At 43.4% G+C, this 15546-nt stretch overlaps 2 protein-coding genes across 2 annotated transcripts; one reads left to right on the forward strand and one right to left on the reverse strand.

Moving 5' to 3' along the window:
- Nucleotides 1–690: 690 nt before the first annotated feature.
- Nucleotides 691–6837, reverse strand: dnajb12b (DnaJ heat shock protein family (Hsp40) member B12b). The gene is made up of 8 exons (XM_060036212.1): nt 6218–6837; nt 5598–5760; nt 4416–4561; nt 3835–4008; nt 3676–3746; nt 3368–3477; nt 2492–2664; nt 691–2107 (listed from the first exon to the last, which is right to left on the reverse strand). The coding sequence occupies exons 1-8, from the start codon at nt 6348–6350 to the stop codon at nt 1986–1988; spliced, it is 1092 nt and encodes a 363-aa protein (XP_059892195.1). The 5' UTR covers nt 6351–6837; the 3' UTR covers nt 691–1985.
- Nucleotides 6838–7913: 1076 nt separating this feature from the next.
- On the forward strand, nt 7914–12682 carry scd (stearoyl-CoA desaturase (delta-9-desaturase)). Its single transcript, XM_060036266.1, has 6 exons — nt 7914–8130; nt 8366–8596; nt 8719–8849; nt 8998–9203; nt 9511–9743; nt 10046–12682. The coding sequence occupies exons 2-6, from the start codon at nt 8377–8379 to the stop codon at nt 10243–10245; spliced, it is 990 nt and encodes a 329-aa protein (XP_059892249.1). The 5' UTR covers nt 7914–8130; nt 8366–8376; the 3' UTR covers nt 10246–12682.
- Nucleotides 12683–15546: the final 2864 nt, after the last annotated feature.

Below are 15546 nucleotides of genomic sequence, written 5' to 3' on the forward strand. Positions count from 1 at the left end.
TTGGACTTTGTCTTTCATGCTGGGTGTTTAATGTGTGTAATAACATAGTAAGAGGTCCCTTCTACATAGTCTAGCAATACCTCACCTTGTATTACAAAAAGCAATGTGTGTTTACACAAATATACAAAAACCTACAAAGATGAGAACATGCGTCAGTTTACGGCTGGATGGCTTGACAGATTTTGACTATAATTTGAATAAAGGCGGATTGCTATGAGTATTTGAATGCACAGGCACTATCTCACTAACGGGGCCCATAAAACACAGCACCTTTTCTATGCAGATAAAGGCATTGCAACGTTCTCGTTGTCCCACATCCAGGTCTATATATTTTTTTTTTCGTGACCATCGCCACAATCCTCACACCAACTTGACCTACATGCAACCTCCAAAGATAGTTTGACTTAAACATTACAGACAAGAGGCTTCACAGAACGAACAAACACAGTGAGAGCAGACTATAGAAGAAAAGTAAGGCTTCTGTTGGACAATGGAAGCTAAGAAGGTATGCAGCATTTTCCTTTTCCCCTGTGGTCTGGAGCAAAGGAGTGTCGTCATGCTCAAAGCCTTGTCTCCCAGCCCCAGCATTCTGGTGAAGGGGTTGGTTGGACAAGCAAAATATGCTTACCCGGCTTTGATTTTCACCCCTCCCATCCTCTGTACCCACAAAGATGACTCAGATCCAACGTGTTCATCCATCCAAGTTTATTTCTTCTCTTTTGTATTCATTCGGGAGTAAAAACAAGGTGCGACAGTGAGCAATGGCTTTCAGTAGTTATTTTTCTTCCCTTATTTTTCTAATTTAATTTGCCGGATTTTAAAATAAATACATTCATAAAATAAAAGACACACACCGCTACGGCTGAGGGTTGTCCTAATCAAACTTTGACAGCTCGATTATCAAAGGCTTTCACACTTAAAAAACACAGACTGTAAGTGTGCTACAGGTCAATGAGACTAACATGCAGAATAAATTAACATAAAAACAGTTGTCTGACTGGACAATAAATAGACAAGGTGGTCAAAGAAGGTAGATCATATTCCTGCATAGTTTCTGCGTAAAGCGTGGATGTGTGAAACGATGAGATGGAGCTCAAAGCTGACACCTTGATGGGTAGAATCGTCTAAGAGGAAGCATTCACTGTGGTGCTTGAAATATATTCTCTTTGCTACAGAAATTGCAACCACTCTTCTAACTATTTATGCAAGTCTCATTCGGCATTCTCTGTTCAAACCGCGAGGTAAAAACAAAGTTGGCTTTATGGCACATTAATTGTGTTCTGTTATTTTGTAGGATTATCCAAAACCCATGCTAACTCAGGAAGACCATTTATGTGTGTGTGTCTGTGTGTTTGTGTACGTGTGTGTATGTGTTTGTGTACGTGTATGTGTGTTTGTGTGTGTGTGTGTGTATGTATGTATGTGTTTGTGAACATCCTGGTTTTTAGTCACAGCTCTAACTTGATATTTTCCTGAGCATCCCGTGTTTCTTCAAGTAAAAGAGATGCCCGTTCTGTATCGCAGCAGAGTGGAGTTGGGTGCTTGGGTTTTCCTGAATGTCGCACGGTATCTATGTACAACCGGCCTGACGGCCGTGTGGGGATGATTCTCTAAACCTGGAGAACGAAGAGGAAAAGGTCAACATTCCTAATAGAGCCACCTGGAGATGGACTCATGATAGGTCAACTTACAAGCCCATCCAGTGGACTGAACCAACTGGTCATTTTGTTATGTATTGGTTTATTTGACAGGTATAGTACACACAGATTTATGCTTTTTAGCCGAGAAGTTAGACAGGAAGACTAGTTTACAAGTTGGTGGACACCCACTAGCTTCCTGTGTGACATCACTGTAGGGTTGACTTTATAAATAACTTGTATCCGGCTTTAACCACAACCAACATCCCACCTGTTTGTCGGATGACTAAGAAAAGGACAACACAAGACCATATGAAGGGAGCTCGCCTTGCAGCGTGAGGTAAAGCTTCAGCCGTTTATCACGGGTGAGATCTCGGACAGCTTGGCACAGCTTGGCGTGCGGGCCTTCTGGGCTCTTTGGTACAGATCGTTGTCTCCGAAGTAGCGGGCGCGGTAGAGCATGCCCTCTTCTGCGGGACAACACAGGGCAACACAGCTTAACGAGAGAACAAGGCGTGGATTCAATTAAATGCCAACATGAATAAAGGATAATAGTGTAGTTAGTGAAAAAAACCTTAATGGTTCTTGACCAGTATTCTAGCATTTATTCACGTTCATCAGCCAGTGCTTAGCGCCAGATTGAAATGCTTTCTGGAGGATACAAATGGCTATGTACAGTAAATGTTAATAAAGAAAGAAGAAATGTATTCTCAATCATCCGAATGGCTTGACGGATAATATACCATCTTTGACTCAATTAATTTGACTTAAAAAAGAATAAAAAACAAAGAAACAAAATGTCAGTGTTTGAGTGAGAGTGTGATTCTCTTTAAATATTTGAGTGGAGAACATACTCTGCTGCTTCTCCTTCCAGCAGTTGTTGCGCAGATTGGAGACAAAGTCCTCCTCAACTGCACGCTCCACGCTCTTCAGTTTGGCCAAGCTGTTGTCCCTTGTGAAGTGGTCGCCCACATAGTACGCCACCTTCAGGGTCTCTGTCAGTCTCTTGTGCGTGTGGCCCGAGGAGCTAAGTGAGGAGGAGGAGGAGGAGGAGGAGGAGGAAGAGTACGAGGAGGAGGAGGAGTACGAGGAGGAGGACGAGGAGGAGGAGGGGGAGGATTAGAAGGATATTAGCAGTGTCTGACAGGCTTCAAATTTTCAGATCACTTTATTGTCTATCAAATACCTTGACAAAAAATCATAGACACAAATGGCTCGTACTGCAAAAAACATGAAACCGAAAAAAACAGCAATGTTCCCATTTCCGGATACTGTAAATCTAAGCAAAAAGGGATGGCGGTGGTGTTTCTTTAAAACATGTGAGGGGGAGTCATGTTTAAAAGACTGAGCTGTCAACATACAGATGTCTATGAGATATGTTGGAGCCAGGGGATGAAAAGGAAGACATTATGAATGATTTAAGGAGGACCTTTCCCTACAAGGTCCACATCGGGTATGAAAGTGCTGCGTAGGAACAATGGGTTTTATTCAAGAAAATGGGTATGAAAAAACGTGAGCATAATACATACACCTTTCGTTTTCATATGTCGTATATCTTAAAAAAAAAGATGAAGTTAATTCCATAACATATCTATGAAATTATATTGAGTTTCTCTTTTATTATTTATTTTTTCAACGCCTTTGGAAAGGCCTGAGTAACTTTGACAAGTATAAAATGGCTGTCTAAGAAGACATTGACATTGTCTGTCGACAATGGCAGTCACACTCACGGTCTGAAGCTGAGGCTGTAGGGGGGGTTGGTGACCATCATCTGACTGAGGGCTGACACTATGACCAGGATAAGGATGGGCATGACCTGGACAAAGAGAGCAAGGCCTCCCTGCAAGACAACATGTTCCCTGTCACAATGCAGCACTACACTCGAGGGGAACTCTGAAAGAATCCACACAGTACCCTTGCTGATTACGAAAAACCGGTTCATGTAACACAATGTCGCCCCCTGTTGTTACAAATGAAAAGTACATCATTTAAAGAATCGAGTGGAATCTGAAGGAAATATGTAATTGCATGGCATTACTTCTCGCTGCCGTTCCCTTCTCTCGGGTCTCTGATTGCGCATCCTCCCATTGGTGTACACTGGCGTGTTACCTGGAGGAAAACCAGGCCGTCACACACATCAGAAAGTACAAGCACACAAAATGGGCACTATCCAAAAAAGCTAAAAATAAACACATACTTGATGGGTAGACTCCTCCAAAGAACATATTGAAGAGGTCCTCGGGGGATATGTCTGCCTGGAAGGGTCCGTTTTCTGGCCCGGGGTCTGTGGGGTCCCCCCTCTCCTCCTCACACTGATCATATTGTCTCCGTTTGCCAACGTTGCTCAGAACCGCGTAGGCATTCCCTATAGCTGTGGAACACAAAAAACATGGGCCTTATTCACATGGCGGCCATCTTGGTTGCATTTTGGTTCTTGACACTAGCTGGGTGGGGGCAAAAGCGGAATTTCCAATTCAGTTGCCGCACCCGGCTTGTGATTTGAACCAAATATGGCAGCTAGGTGAATAAGGACGTCATATTGATGTAAGTGGGGGGGGGGGGGGGGGGGTTCGATCCCCCACTGTCCACACAGTCTGCACATAGAGGCATTCCTAAGCAAGAGGGGTTAACCCCGCCCCGGTCATTGAGGACATATCATATCTAGAAATGTTATACTGCCAGTTGCTTTGGATGAAAGTATCTGCAAATCGAAAAATATAATTGAAAATAGAATAGAAATTGAAAAAAACATTCAATACATAACATCCCATGGATTACCTTTGAAAGCTTCTGTTGCACCTGGAGCGTGGTTTTTGTCCGGGTGGAATCTCAAAGCAAGTTTCTTATATGCTCTTTTCAGTTCATCTTGTGGAGCCTCTTTCAGAACCCCCAGTATTTCATAGAAGTCTTTGCACTGTTTTATCCTGTGTAGGGAGAAGAACCACGCCATGATATTATGTCAGGAGTGAGAAGAATTGATTGTCCAAAGGCTAACGTTTTTATATTATGAAATGCACAGCCTGGAGACCACCCTGATCATGTGACCTCACGGTATGTTTCGCTACACGGATCAGTCTGGACCTCTTGCCGCGCACATCGTTTGCAGTGGACGGGATTCCTTGCCTTGGTAGACAAGCTCCTTCAGCCAATCAGAGGAACAAGGATTGTTTTCAGAGACCGTCCAGTAGTGCACTTGCACACCCTCGTTCCTGTTCAATAGTTGTTATGGACTCCATTTCTGCAATCACTAAACGTATTGCTCTGTTCACTCTACTAAAAGGCTAACGTTTTTGCTCGTTGCTTCGCGAGATGCCATGACTGCTTGCCAGCGGCGGTCTGTATTTTACATCATCAACTTCGACACAGTCCCTGAATGGCCCAGATTACGTTGTAATCTCTGGAGATCATCGTGGGTGGCTAGAGGTCCGGATTGATCCGTGTAGTGAAAACATAACGTGAGGACACATGATCAGCTATTTCTACAGGCTACAGTATACTGGGCTTTTGCTAACAACAAATTCTGGGTAATTAGCTGGCTAAATAAAAAGGAAATATGAAATTATTAGTAATATATCATATAAATTCCCTGAACAAATATACAACAAATATATAAAAAATGTAATAAAGTGATAACATAGTAGTAGTCCCCCCCCCACCCCCCCATAGCAGTAGTCCCCCCATACCCCCCTAACCCTCCATAGTAGTAGTCCCCCCCCCACCCCCCCATAGCAGTAGTCCCCCCATACCCCCCTAACCCTCCATGGACTTATTGTATGTTGTATGTCCTTGCACTTAAAAATAGTAGTTATAAGTCGCTTTGGATAATAGCATCTGCTAAATGCCCTAAATGTGAATGGATATGTAGCTTATATAGATTTGTTCCCTCAGACCAAAAAAAATCCATCAGTTTGGTTTTTCCTGTCCTGAATAGTATCAGAGCCGCATCATGAATGAACACACCTCTTCACAGCCTCCAACTGGTCCGAAGTGTAGGGTTTGGCTGCTTCAGGTTGTTTCTTCTCCTCTCCGGAGGCCTGGTGCCTGTATCTGGCCTCTCCATTGGACCCTTGGTGGCCTGTATGTCCCGGCGTGAATCCATTCTTGGCTATCATGTCCAGCAGCACTAAAATATTCATAAACAAACTGTTAGCATTCAGATTCCATCAATTAAATACCTAAATTATGTGATAGTGGGAACAAAGAGCATTGAAATGGAATGTATAACATTCATAATAATACACCAGCTCAAATGCCAAAGCCAACCTGTGCTTACATATAGTGTTGGATATCATAGCGCACATTAAAAAAAGACACTTTCTAAACAGGACCACAAGCGGTTTATAATAGCCTATTTATATATATATAAATATAGATATATGTATTATAATTTCGTGCAACATTCCTTTTGCCAAATAAAACACCCGTTTTGATCAAAAATCGAAATATGCTACAAGACGTTAACCTAGTCTGGGAAATAGGCCCCGGTTTGAGGCACAGCCATGTTCATCCTGGGATGCAGATGATGCTGCGGAGGATGCTGCATGACTACACAGCTAACATGCGCGGCTCGCGCGACTTACTCTTTCCTTTATTCGTCGGGAAGAGTCTCTGCGCCTTCTCCAGAAACCGTCGAGCTTTCTCCGTTTCATGGTTTGACAACGCCGCCGTTGCGATTTCAATGCAACGATCTGCTTCATCCCTGTTTACTTCCATCTCGATTACCGGGCCAGAAGTAAATAAAGACGCCGGGTGATGACGTCACAGGCCGTGCATGCAGTGCACAACTGATATGTTGTCGATCTTGCACGTCAATGTTCCAGTTTCCAGTTGATTGAAGAATAGTTGTTTCATGAAGATATGGCATGCGAGAGCATCACCACAGTAAACAGCAATGTGAGCTCACTGCGTTTCAATATGACTCCACTAGATGGCGACACATCCTCTCCCATTACATCTAGGAATCAAAGTGACGACACAGTACCAGGATCTGTAGGCCTAGCCTACTTATAAAAAACACTCACACTCATGAAGTTTGGAACACTTTACAATCTATGAACTCTTCCCATTCATTCTTTCTTCATCAGTTCACCTTAAATATGCTCCATCTGTTCTCTCGCCAGGACGTCAGAGCTGCAAAGTATACACGCGTATGACTAAAATCACACAAACACGCCAAGCTGGTTGATTATTTGCAGCAGGGAGCTCTCACCTCGCACTAGTCTGATGATCCGCTTTGAAATAACGTGGAATTACATTATTTTAAAACATATTCATGTTTGCTTCTTCACGGTGAATGATGCACCGTCTCGATTGCAGAAGTAGCGCAAGTTCACACAATGTGGAGAACGTTTAATTCTTCACTTGTTGTGATTCTATTGCTGCTACTTGAATAGCCTTATTCATAATATAATTGTTGTGGATGTAAATTGTAAAGTAGGCCTATTATAAAAATAGGACAAATAATTTCCTTCATTATCTCCTTAGCCAACAGTGCATAATGGTTATCAATTGATTTTTCAAGATACATTTTAGAAAGGGAGAAATAGGGCGTAAATAAAATAAATGGGAATCGCGATCAATATTCAAAGGACTCAATGGTCGTGTATTCAAATTGCAACAGTTGTGTTGGCTATACAAGCACAAGTAATATGCTTGCTAAGCAACGTGAGTGCGTTGGTTAAATATTGAACGCATACATTTGTACAATGTGTCTGGAGAATTTGATGATTACACCCAGACTAAGATTCTTCGTAGAACATGATCAATAAGCAGACAATGACACAATTGTACTTGCATAACTGATGGGTCTGCAACACTCCACGTCTACAACAACTTACAATGCACACTTATAGTTTACATTTTGACGCGTATCATAAGAAGCCTCGGTCCAGTTCTCGATAAAAGTAGCATAGTCTGATTTGGTCAAGAACTTAACCGTAGTTTATTAAGATCAACATTTCCAAATTCACATAGGTTGGGCCGAGTAGGCCTATGTCAGATCACAAACAGATGTAGGCTGAACAGGAAGCCTGCGTTGATCACTGCACGTTACCAAACAGGGGGGGGGGGGGGGGGGCTCGGATGTCTTTATCGGTTAAACATTGTATTGATATACGCTTTTGGTTACACGTTGTCTGTGTCACCTGAGGCTATGTGTTTGTGGTGCGCGTTTAATACAATACGTATTTCAACCAAAAAAATGGATCACCCGGGTTAAATTTACATCTGGCACGGAATGAATAAAGTGTGAACGTGAACAGCAGATAGAGCAGCAGCCAATAGGAGGCCGCGCCTAAGGTGGTACCAAAGCCCCATTGGCCAATCGTCGCAACCAGCTCGTCGACCGCATCTCACAGATGCGTACTAAACTGCACAGTGCTCGCCTGTATTAGGGTTTATATGCGTTGAGTTAGCTAGAAAAGTCACTCGATCAACAACATCGGTTTAAACATCGTCCTCGGGTACTTTTGTGTCGGATTCGTCGGTTCTTTCCGTGAGTATGACTGTGATATTTAGCTCTTCTGTGCACGTTCAGGGCTGCTGTTTTGCACGTTGTTACATAGCCAGTAGTCAGCGTCACCATCACCATCACCATCTCTCCCCAGCGTTACCTTAGAGAGAAACCAGTCGGCCCACTGCTTCTTTTACCAAAGACGATAAATATGTACTCTGTGGGGGGGCGGGGGGACTCGACAATGTTTTAATGTGTAGCTTTAATTCTGTTCTAGACTCTATCACCATGACGGCGGACACTGAGCTCCACGCTAGGAACGGACATGTTCTGCCGGAGCCGCCGGCGTCGATTGACACATTTGATCACTCGTACAAAGAACAGGAAGGCCCCAAACCTCCCAAGGAAATAGTATGGAAAAATGTAGTATTGATGACTTTCCTGCACGCCGGGGCATTCTACGGATTGTTCCAAGTCCCCTCAGCATCTTATATGACCTTGCTTTGGTGTAAGTATTTCGTAACATTGGGTTGAATCTACCTGATGCTGTAACACCTTTTGCATGCTTACCGAGTGCATTTACCCCCCCCCGTGATCTAATCTGTTGACGTATCCCTGGTCGCCACACAGCCGGCGTGTGCTTTGTGATCAGTGCTTTAGGGGTAACAGCGGGAGCCCACCGTTTGTGGAGTCACCGGACTTACAAGGCCTCCCTACCCCTACGAGTGTTTCTTGGCTTGGCTAACTCCATGGCCTTTCAGGTAACTGCGTTTGACCACAAACAAACACACGCACACACACGGGTCCCCACACATGCACATGAGTCATAATTACAGTTTTCATAATACTCTTAAGCACCGCGTTGGGCTGCAAGTGCATGTAATCTTAACACCTTATGGCAATCCACAGAATGACATCTTCGAGTGGGCACGAGACCATCGGGTCCACCATAAGTACTCTGAGACGGACGCAGACCCCCACAACGCCGTACGGGGATTCTTCTTTGCCCACATCGGATGGCTCATGGTTCGCAAGCACCCCGACGTCATAGAAAAAGGACGCAAGCTGGAGCTCAGTGACCTGAAGGCAGACAAAGTTGTCATGTTTCAAAGGAAGTGAGTAGTGTGAAAAGCAACGTTGGTGTATTAATCGAGGAACTTGATCTTTTGTGTGCATGCTACCCTTTTTTCGTGCATTCTCAGTGGAGAATGGATTTTTCATCCACCTGTTGGATTTATTGGCAAATACTTTAAGGCTAATAAAGTAACTCGAAACATGTGTTGCCGGACCAACATAAGTCTTTTTAACTGAAAGAAATGACTGCGTGCCACTCGGGGTTCCCCTGCACTGTTATTGAGTTAACGTGTCCACAGATGAGTCACTCCTCTCTTACCACTTGCTTCTTACTCCCCGGCCCACCAGGTACTACAAGTCGTCTGTGGTGCTCATGTGCTTCTTGCTGCCCATGGTGGTGCCCTGGTACATGTGGGGAGAGTCCCTTTGGGTGGCCTACTTTGTGCCTTCCCTGCTGAGGTACACCCTGGTCCTCAACGCCACCTGGCTGGTCAACAGCGCCGCCCACATGTGGGGCAACAGGCCGTACGACACCGGCATCAACCCCAGGGAGAACAAGTTTGTGACCTTCAGTGCCATAGGTGAGCATAATGAACCTCCCGCTGCGGTCCCATGTTTTTATAATGGACAGGGCTCCCACTGAGGGCAGATGTTGCCTGAGAATCTGGAGAATTTTCAGTACATGATGTTACTTCTGAATAATTCTCTTTGAAAAATTGTTTGCCGTCTGCCAAACAACAAAAAGTATTTCCCTAATCCTATTTGCATTTGGAACACATTTTGGAAATTTGGTTACTGATGCAACATACCTCAACGCTTTTTTAGTTCGTTTTTGGTGGATTTTAATGACTTACCCGAAGCTACATTTTCTTTGCCTCTTTAGGTGAGGGATTCCACAACTACCACCACACGTTCCCATACGACTACGCCACGAGCGAGTACGGCATGAAGCTGAATCTCACCACCTGCTTCATCGACTTCATGTGCTTCCTGGGCCTGGCGACGGACAGGAAGAGGGCCTCCCGGGACATAGTGCAGGCCCGGGTACAGCGCACGGGCGACGCGAGCATTCGAAGTGGCTAAGAGGGCCAGCCAGAGGTAGAGAGCGAGGGGGAGAGAGGGAGAAACAAAACGGCCTGCATCAACAGAACCGTCATCAAAAAGGACGTCAAAAATCCTGATTGTGTGTTTTTTGATCATTGTTTTAGGAGCCGTGTGTCTTTTTGTGTAGCTACATCCAACCGCCACGATAACATCGCATTCTGTTGATATTCATACATTACTCTCGTGTCTACGAATATCCAAAATATGAAAAGAAGGTGTACCCCATTTAAAAGTGACACTTTTATTCATCCTGACTTTGTTGGGTTGAAGCGGAAAACAAAAGAAAGTGTAGAGGAGGATGACAATCCATGAGCTCTATTCCAGAATAACTGCTGCTATGGACCGCTCACACACACACATACATACACACACACACACACAGCCCCAGTTAAACGGGGATGGTGATAACGTTGCAAACGGCAATCCGTAATGAAATCTCTAAAAGAGTCATGGGAGTAGCTTCAGTTTCAACCCTTGGCTACGTTTACCTTAGCACTTTGTAGTATACTGTCTGTGTCGCGACAACGCAATTCGCAACAGTTAAATCGGTTGCCACAGATGAGTTTACTAGTTGCCAGATAGTAGAGAACCAAAAAATATGACTGAGAATATTCCCCTTTGTCTCGTGTGGCGCTTCATTTGGACACATTAGCCCTGGGATTGACTACAATCGGTGTGTACAGTGTTTCACAGTGTAAAATATACTGTATAACTTGCAGTGACATTATAGTGGGGAACATACGGCTACACTGTTTAGAGACGCTGTATACACAGTGATGTAAGCAAACCGATACTTTTTCCAATACCTCAGTATATTGGTAACTTGTATACTGAAGTTGTCGTCATTGCGTAGAGTAAACCAATTCAAATATTATTCCTTTACAATTCCCCTGATCTGATATTTCAAACGGAAATCAGTTACCTAGGAAGAACGATCTTTTCAATCGGTTACACACTTTTTTTCTTGTGTGTAAGGCTAAGTCTGCGACAGTTTTCTCCAAACAACGGGAAGATGTGACAAATGTCCAACATTCTAACTGCCATTCCTTGACAATCTCTGACGTCAAGGGTTGCTTTGTTACTCGTACGGGCGGATTCCGACGGGCTTCAATCTGCAAAGGCTACGAAATATGCCATGGTCTTCAGAACGTGCCAATTGTTGACGTGTTTTTTTTTTTTTTTTTCTTCATCTCATGCACATGTGGCCCATCTATATCACAGTGGGTTTTCTATCGCTTCTGCGCTATAATATCTTATAGGAGGGTTTTTGGAAGTGTGGTAGTGTGTCGCTTTGCTTTATTCAAGACTTGTCTCGTTCCTGGCTAAGAAAAAAAATATTCTATATATCTAATGTATGGATATATATTGATTTCTTTATGTAGTATACGGCATGGGGCGGAATGACCCTGCGTTTTGGGGTCCTGTAGCAGACGGTTATGTAACAGTTCTGGTGTCTCAAAATGATGTGCTGTGCATGGAATACATGTTGTGGTGCACTTACCTTTACCTAGCGATTTTTAGTGGCGAAAAACCCCTAAAGAACCAAAAGCATAGCTTTTGGATAATCAGAACTGTTGCTTTGTTTTCTTTGTATGCCAATGCCTGGTTTCCCCTTTCGGTGTCTTTTTGCTCGGTTGATTGTCCTGAAAAGAATTTGTGACGCGTTTCTATATTTCATCTTAATATCTGGTTGTACGCTGGGCTTGAATGCATATTCATTTATTTATTTTGTTGCCTGTTTTGGTTAAGTTATTGTCTGTCCATGAGGAAGAAATATATTCATTTAAAAAGGCGGAAACAAAACTGCTTTCTGAAATGTTAATATTTTCCTTAACTATATTGAATTCTATTGAATAAGAGCCTGATATGATGCCTAAAAAGTCAGGATAAAGCCTAATGCCTTATGACTTACATCCATTCCTGATCTGTTTTGTAATCCTGTCAATTATGATAAAAGTGCAACTTTATAAAGCAAATCAGAAGGTTTGATTTTACAATCTTAACACCTCACTTAACTCCTACCTACCACACAAGCATTTCAATACAAGTGTAAGAAGTTTTAAGTAATGGCAAAACGAAATCACTTTTAGTAGCTGGTGTTCATTTCAGAATTTTAACAAGATACGGATTGGTGACCAGCAGTGAATGTTTACCTTGGTGTTTTGTAAGTCATTAAACTTAGTGGTCCTGACCGGTTTGTTCTAGTACAGGTATAGCTGCATAAATGCAGTGTTATTTTTTCGGGGAACTATCATAGAAAGTACTAAAACTTAACAAGCCACCCAAACATCGATTGCTGTTCAGAACTGTTTGACACGATACATCATTCATGACTGCTGAGGGAGGCACAAGGATCTTCTGAATGACATGTGAAATATAAATATATTCTGAAATAAAAAATACACTGGTATTTTCATTACTCTTCCAATAAAACTGTTTTTTTTGTGCACACTGAATGCAATCGGTAGTCTACAATGCATTCTGAACAACTCTCCTACACTTGCAAAGTGTTAGTCTACATCTTGTTGACACGCCCTTCTATTTATATTACTGACCCCTATAGTTTGGGCAGTCGCTTAAAAGAAAAAGGAGCAACATCAAATTGCATAAGTTTGAATGTAGTTAGCAGATTTGAGATGGTGAACCTCAAGAGCACAGCGGTGTGGAACTGTTCTAGCAACCGGCATGAGGCATGCACGTTGCAAAGTTACATCATATCCCCGTCACCGCAGTCGGACACGAGGTTACTGCAGTTCAGCCTCCAGGCCTCACGTCCGCATGCACAGCGCGCGATCCGTAGCGTCTGATTCAACTCGGCCAATCAGCAATAGATCCTTGACTTGTGACTACTTGGACCAATCCTTAAAATGAGGTAGCCGCCTTAACGACGAGTCGGTGCAAGTTCCGGACTGAGGTGGACCGTTTTAGACGCAAAATATTTTGGAACTGGTTTGACAACTTTTCCGGCTGTAGGGCGCCACCTCCTGTAGGCCGGTAGCCTGGTCTAGCCCTCAGGAGCTTTTCTCTCTATTATTTGGTGTTGGTCTATGCCGTGGGCAATCCAAGCCGGTCGATAACGACATCGCCCCGACAAGGGGCCGTTTGGACTCAAGGGCCTCAAAAGTTAAAACCCCTTATTGGTGAAGTGATATAAGTTTAAATATTAAGATGAAATGTCAGCAAAGGCGAAAGGCCTAAATCATATTATTGGGGCTGGTGCCATTCTGATAAAAATATTTCACGAAAAAGACTCCCACTGACCAATTCTCATCAAAAATGATTATTTTCCAGCACATTATTGTGTGTTATCTGCCTCACTTGTACATAGAAAACTTCACAAGTTCATTGGCCTCAAGATCCTTTATATCTTGAAAATTACACATGTGGCCGAAATTCCTCCCACCTCAAATCAGAGAATGTGTCTGAGGAGAAGACCATCAAAGGGGAATTGAAACGGACACACTGAAGCAGTGTACAATTACAATGCATGCTAACATACCTTCCATGTAATGAGGAAGCCATCCATCAACAGCTAAGGCAAATCGAAGTACTTAATATTTAACAACATACCCAGAAAAACACTCAAAATACAGCCGAGGGCAGAAACAACAGACCTAAACAAACGCTCAAAATACAGCCAAAGGGGAAAGGAACAACAGACAAGACTCAAACTACAGCCAAAGGGAAAAACAACAGACCTAAACAAACACTGAGATTACAACAAAAAGGGAAAAACCACAATAGACCAAGCTATTTTGGGCAGTCCAGTCAATGTAACTCAAAAAGGTAATTGCAATAGTAAAGTTTCATTGTCTGTATTGGTCCTATGCATCGTTTATTTAATATACACCATGGATTTAGTGGAACATACTTTTTTTAAGCTTAAAAGCAGAGTGACGTGGTCTGGGTAGTCTGAGAGTCTATGTATCCAACATAATCACAAGTTACTACCTGGGGTACCTGGGATGGTTTAACCCCATGTTTAGTGATGCTGAGCAGTGGGTCACACACTAATATCGGGCCGTTGTGAGGTGGGGCTGCATGGATCAGTGTTTACGTTTGTTTGCAATGATACTAAGTACCATATAATTGCATATGGTGACACTATGCTCAGGTGACTGACAGCAAAAACGGCTATTCGCCCGCGCTCGCAACTTGTGGAATCCTCCTACGTAATCGTCTACGTCAGTGTCGAGAAGACCTAGTGTCAAGTGATGAGGTTCCTTCATAGTTCAATTGTGCTTACTAATTAGTCTGTAATACTAAAGGTCATAACTCACAAGTAAGATAGTGATTATGATAAATAAAAATATCTGAATCGCTTTTCTGGACATTATTTGGAGGTCCCTAGGATCACGTTAAAACTTGAATTATTATTACCATTTAAATGTTCCATTGGGCCCTCAAACCACAAGCAATGTGTCTTACTGCTCTTTAGCTAGGTTAGATGCCATGCAGATTTGTATTTGGCGCAGGCGGTTCACAAGGGACTGCGTTGTGCTCTGAAGCCAGTCGGAAGGGCTTCACAGAGCTCGTGGTTGCACACGTGTTCCATGAGCCGGGCGGGCGACTGCTCTTTCTAGGATTCTGCTCACTTAAAGAAAGTCAAGAGATCAATCGGTCGTCTTTGAGGTCATCAGGGTCCCGACCTGCCTTTAAGAGGATAGGGGATACCGCGGCAGTTTTGAAGCTAGAGGGTACCAGGCCAGCTCCCATGGAGGAGTTGACAACGTCCACCATGATGCTTGCCAAGGTTAAAGGGGACATATTATGCCACCAGGTGTGAGTGTGAATAGCCATTACAAGCCGTTTTGAAAATCTGCCTCATCTGACATCACAAGTGGGCGTGTCCACCTAGATGTGTGCTGGATAGATCAGTCTACCAGCCTACCCAGTGGACAGTAGCCAACGTTGCTCATCTATCCGTCATACATCTAGGTGGTCACACCTACTTGTGATGTCAGAAGAGGCACAAATATATATATAATATTATACCACAATGGTTGTGGTTTGTCACCTTTAAGGTAGGCATGCCTTGTCCAAGACTGTAAGCACAGGGGGAGCTCAGAGGTAAAAGCTGTGTCGCGTTTTGACCTACACACTTTTTCCATTTAGTTTCCACTGCAGTTTTATGTTTTATGTTATATGTTTTATGTTTTTTAGTTTTATGTCATGTTATTTCCCATAAACATTTGACAGAGGGAACCGGGAGCCTCGGAGGCGGGACTTATTCTTCAGAGAAGGAGAACTGGCCACCGTGGAGGGAGCCACGCCCTGTGG

The sequence above is a fragment of the Gadus macrocephalus genome, chromosome 18 (assembly GCF_031168955.1).
Source record: "Gadus macrocephalus chromosome 18, ASM3116895v1".
NCBI lineage: Eukaryota > Metazoa > Chordata > Actinopteri > Gadiformes > Gadidae > Gadus > Gadus macrocephalus.

Excerpts from the sequence above, each read along its gene's own strand:
- dnajb12b (XM_060036212.1), bottom strand. The coding sequence starts at position 6,350 with ATGGAAGTAAACAGGGATGAAGCAGATCGTTGCATTGAAATCGCAACG. Across the intron at positions 5,761-6,217 it reads CCCGACGAATAAAGGAAAGA|TGCTGCTGGACATGATAGCC; the intron begins GTAAGTCGCGCG and ends TGAATATTTTAG. Across the intron at positions 4,562-5,597 it reads CAGTTGGAGGCTGTGAAGAG|GATAAAACAGTGCAAAGACT; the intron begins GTGTGTTCATTC and ends CTCCCTACACAG.
- scd (XM_060036266.1), top strand. The coding sequence starts at position 8,377 with ATGACGGCGGACACTGAGCTCCACGCTAGGAACGGACATGTTCTGCCG. Across the intron at positions 9,204-9,510 it reads GTTGTCATGTTTCAAAGGAA|GTACTACAAGTCGTCTGTGG; the intron begins GTGAGTAGTGTG and ends CCGGCCCACCAG. Across the intron at positions 9,744-10,045 it reads TGTGACCTTCAGTGCCATAG|GTGAGGGATTCCACAACTAC; the intron begins GTGAGCATAATG and ends TTGCCTCTTTAG.